Source organism: Brassica oleracea, chromosome C6, assembly GCF_000695525.1.
Source record: "Brassica oleracea var. oleracea cultivar TO1000 chromosome C6, BOL, whole genome shotgun sequence".
In the NCBI taxonomy this organism is placed as follows: Eukaryota; Viridiplantae; Streptophyta; class Magnoliopsida; order Brassicales; family Brassicaceae; genus Brassica; species Brassica oleracea.
In genome coordinates this window covers 23163740-23168141 of record NC_027753.1, presented here as the reverse complement: position 1 = coordinate 23168141, position 4402 = coordinate 23163740, and the positions used below count along the sequence as shown (strand labels likewise).

Genomic DNA, 4402 nt, shown 5'->3' with positions numbered 1-4402 from the left:
ATATATTGATGTAAAATAAATAACTCCTATACATATAAATAAAATATTTTTTTTTATTTGAAGTAAGTCATCACAAAAAAAAAAAATATTGTTGATACATATAAGCTTTTTTTTTTTAACACCTGATACATATAAGCTATATTTTCTTTTTTTGTTTTACTTAGTATTACCTAGGACTAGGACTAGTATTTTTTCTTTCTTTTACTCTTAATAATATTTTCATTTATTATTTTTAAAAGCAAAAATCAAAAACCAAAAACTAAAATCTAAAATCACCATTCAAGTTTTTCAAAAAACTAAAATCTACTGCAAAATCAAAAACCAAAACCTAAAAACCAAAAGCTAAAAAACAAAAACTTAAAACCAAAAACCAAAAACCAATAAAACAATCTGTCACCTGACTCATGTACATCCTTACCACTGTACTGTGTGCAAGAAGAAAGGCTAATGATGCATTTGAGTGCTCGAGGCAGACAGTGGAGAGAGGAAGGTACGTGGTCAAACCAGTATTTAGAATGTTAGAGACCTCCTTATCAAGCAAAGGCGATTTGGAGAAACTAAAGGAACTCATGAGTAAGCTTTTTACCGCCTCCTGGAACACAACTAATTTAGACGGTAACTTTAGAGTAGTGGGTTCTTGTCTGCAAACCAACCACATTTGAGAGCTTAGCAGCTCATCATCTGTCGAACATTGACAACAACGTAGTATTTTCAATAGACTTTGTCAAAAGATCAAACTTAGTGGATGAAGGAGCTGGCTGCTACATTGATCAATCAACAACCAAGGCTTTTGTGATTTGGATTTGTAATTCGAATCACCTGATTCACACAGGCTTGTGATTTTACATGAGCAAGATAAACAGTTTGCAAGGATCAAAAGTACAGTGTTAAACATTATATAGCTATAGATTTACAGCAAATAACATCAATGGTATCATCCCAAGTCTTGGGTATAGAAGAACACACCATTACTCCATTCACCGTCTTCTTCCTCACATTCTCAACATCAATCACCACAGAAGAGCAATCCTTACCAATCACAAATATACTACTTCCAATAGCAACAAGCCGACATTGCTGCGTCATCACCAACTGAGATAGCTTCCCGATACGAATCCACACCCTCGTTTCCTTGCACCACATTGTTAGCGTAGCTCCAAAACTCTGATCCAAAACATAGAGATCATCTCCTACAACAACTGCTGGACCTAGCCACCCTGATGCCAAATCATCGTCCACGCGCTTCCAAACTCCGCTCAATCCATCATAGACTGCAGCTCCAGCACCACCACGTATATAAACCTTCCCGTCCATTACAAATGAATCTTCAATATCACGGACAATATTCGCGTCTGAGCAGGATACACAAGCTTTCGTTACAGGATCATAGATGTCCCAAGTCTGTGGAGCTTTCGAATTCACTCCTAACCCACCAATCGCCATAATCTTCCCATCCAGCGTCTCACAAGCAAAGAAGCATCTGCTAAACGCAATCAGAATATCAAACACTGAACTATTTGCTAAATGGCAAGTATCAAGAACCCTAACCTTTTAGTCGAAAGAGAAGGTTGTAAGTGAAGCCAAGTGTTCATAGCAGCATCATAGCAATAAACATCATCACTAGCATCTTCAACCCAACCACACCCACCCAACACAAACATCCTCTTACCCAACACTGCAAAACCCATACCGGCTCTAAAACTGATATGTGGAGGAATCTCATGGACTCTTCTCCATGATCTTCTAGAAGGATTCAGCACGTGTAAGAAGACACGGCCAGATGTGTTGTGGCGGCACAAGGCGTAGATCCAAGACTCCGATAAGTTAGACTTGTTGCGATAGTCGCAGAAGTCGTCGCTGGAGATGAAATCTCTCCATCTCCTGGAAACGCATTTCATCGCCATGTGGTGTGATCTTGGAACTCTAGCTAAGAAGAGATTCGAGATATCGTCAGGGACTCCGGTTATAAGTGACGTTTGTGTCTCTTTCGATTGATCCGCACGTTCGTTTGTGCTCTCATGTACTATACGCTCCATTGTGAATCAATGAGATTCTACAAAACTCTGTTCATGGCCAAAACAATAAACAGATTCAAGTGTAAGATTAAGCAAATCAAATTGTGTAGCTCTCAAGAGTCCACAGATCAAATCCTTCAGCAATTGCATCGAATCGACTACGACTAGTACAATCAGATCTACAATCTCGAAAATTTTGAAGCATTAGATTTAGATACAATACCTGCCGAATTTTCAGAGCTTGACGAGTAGACTTAGATATCTCAGATCGTCACTAAGGTAAGCGTGATTAAGGAATCGCCAGAAGTTTGATGATTGCGAGCTTCTCGGAGAAGGAAGGAGGAGAGGACAGAGAGAAGATCGCTTCTTCTACGCAACCGCGACGATGTCGTTTTGGAAACGGTTGCTTAGAGCAGCATTAACCATAAATCCCATATGGGTTGCTTAATGAGTATTTAATTAATTAATTGAACCTTGATTGTACCTAAGCACTTGAGTTAAGATTTCATTAAAGATGTGTTCTCCAATGGAGAGATCTTAATTAGAGGTGCTTAATTTTTTTTTTAAGATAAAATTAAAATAAAACATAATAAAATAGTACATTTTAAACATAAAATATTAAAAAAAAAACACATCAGATGATTAAAATAAACGAGCCGCGTAATTTGAAAGAAACATGCCGAACTCAGTTGTTGCTTTCATCACATCCAAATTTACTCCATAAATGTTCAACCAAATCATGTTTGAGTTGTTGATGCATTTGTCTATCACGAATTCTTGTTCGAACACCCATCATATTGGCGATATTTGTAGGCATATCCGTAGAAAAATCGAGATCGACATGTGAAGTTCCGGTGTCTTCTCCTTGGTGGAACCCTGAAAGATCATACTGAGTGTATCCATTTCGTTCGTCTTCTACGATCATATTATGGAGTATGATACATGCTCTCATAATCTTGCCGATTTTGACTTTATCCCAAAAAAGCGCTGAATTTTTGACAATGGCAAAGCGAGCTTGCAAGACTCCAAAAGCACGCTCGATATCTTTTCGTGCAGCTTCTTGTTGTTGAGCAAATAATCGTGCTTTCGTCCCTTGTGGTATTGGAATAGATTGGATAAAAGTTGCCCATTTAGGATAAATACCGTCGGTGAGATAGTAAGCCATATGATACTCTCTTCCATTGACAGAGAAAGTGACTTGCGGAGCTTGACCATTTATGATGTCATCAAAAACATGTGAGCGATCAAGAACATTGATATCATTTAAGGTACCTGGAGGTCAAAAAAATGCATGTCATATCCATAGATCATACGAAGCAACCGCCTCTAAAACGATTGTTGGTTTTCCTGAACCACGTGAATATTGACCTTTCCAAGCGGTGGGACAATTCTTCCACTCCCAATGCATACAATCGATGCTTCCTATCATCCCCGGAAAGCCTCGAAGCTCACCAATATCAAGCAGGCGTTGAAGATCAGCAGGAGTTGGTCTTCTCAGGTATTCATCGCCGAATAAATATATTATTCCTTCCACGAAATGTTCGACACATGACCGAGTAGTAGTTTCACCGAGCCTGAGGTATTCGTCAACCGCATCAGCCGCATTACCATATGCCAAGACACGAATGGCTGCCGTACATTTTTGAAGTGTAGAGAGACCAAGCCTTCCGAGACCATCGCGTTTTTGTCGAAAGAATTCTACTTCATTGGCTAGGCGATCAACAATTTTCATGAACAACGGTTTGTTCATTCTAAATCGTCGGCGGAATAGATTATCAGGGTATGTTGGAGTTTCACTGAAATAATCATTCCAGAGACGAAGATTGCCTGCTTCACGGTTTCTTTCGATATAAGCGCGTTTTTTTCTTCTTCTCCTTTCTTGTTGATCACCATAGTCATTGACAAGATTTTCGAACGTTTCATCAAAATATTGATCAAAACATTGATCAAATGTTTCATCTTCTATATCCTCAAAATGATTATTAGATGACGATGCCATAACTTAGGTAAGACCGTTTTAGAATAAGAGAGATATGAGAATGACTTATTGAAAATGAGAAATAGAAGAATGAGAATAAGAAAGAATGAGATGCGATGACTTGTGAAGTACAAGAAAAAAGAAGAGATGACTTGTGAAGTACAAGAAAAAATAAAGAAGAAGAACGTTGAGAGAAGTAGAAGATGAAAGAAGAGATGACTTGTGAAATTGCAAGTATGGGAAATGTGTTTATATAATGAGAACTCGTGAATACAAACCATGACAATACATAATCATCGTCGACAATACATGACACAATAGCTCCTAACCGTGACACTACATGACACAATAGACTTGAGACAACAACAGCTCAGATACACTACTTGACACTACATGACACTACTCTTCT

At 38.3% G+C, this 4402-nt stretch overlaps 1 protein-coding gene across 2 annotated transcripts; it reads right to left on the bottom strand.

Moving 5' to 3' along the window:
• Positions 1-772: 772 nt before the first annotated feature.
• On the bottom strand, positions 773-2405 carry LOC106298294 (F-box/kelch-repeat protein SKIP4). Of its 2 annotated transcripts, none has more exons than XM_013734396.1 (3): positions 2239-2405; positions 1549-2063; positions 773-1483 (listed from the first exon to the last, which is right to left on the bottom strand). In XM_013734396.1, exons 2-3 carry the CDS (start codon positions 2034-2036, stop codon positions 895-897), a joined length of 1077 nt encoding a protein of 358 aa, XP_013589850.1. In that variant the 5' UTR covers positions 2037-2063; positions 2239-2405; the 3' UTR covers positions 773-894. The 2 variants fall into 2 exon arrangements, with proteins under 2 accessions (XP_013589850.1, XP_013589851.1); XM_013734397.1 differs by having other exon boundaries at positions 775-1480.
• Between the last annotated feature and the right edge of the window lie 1997 nt (positions 2406-4402).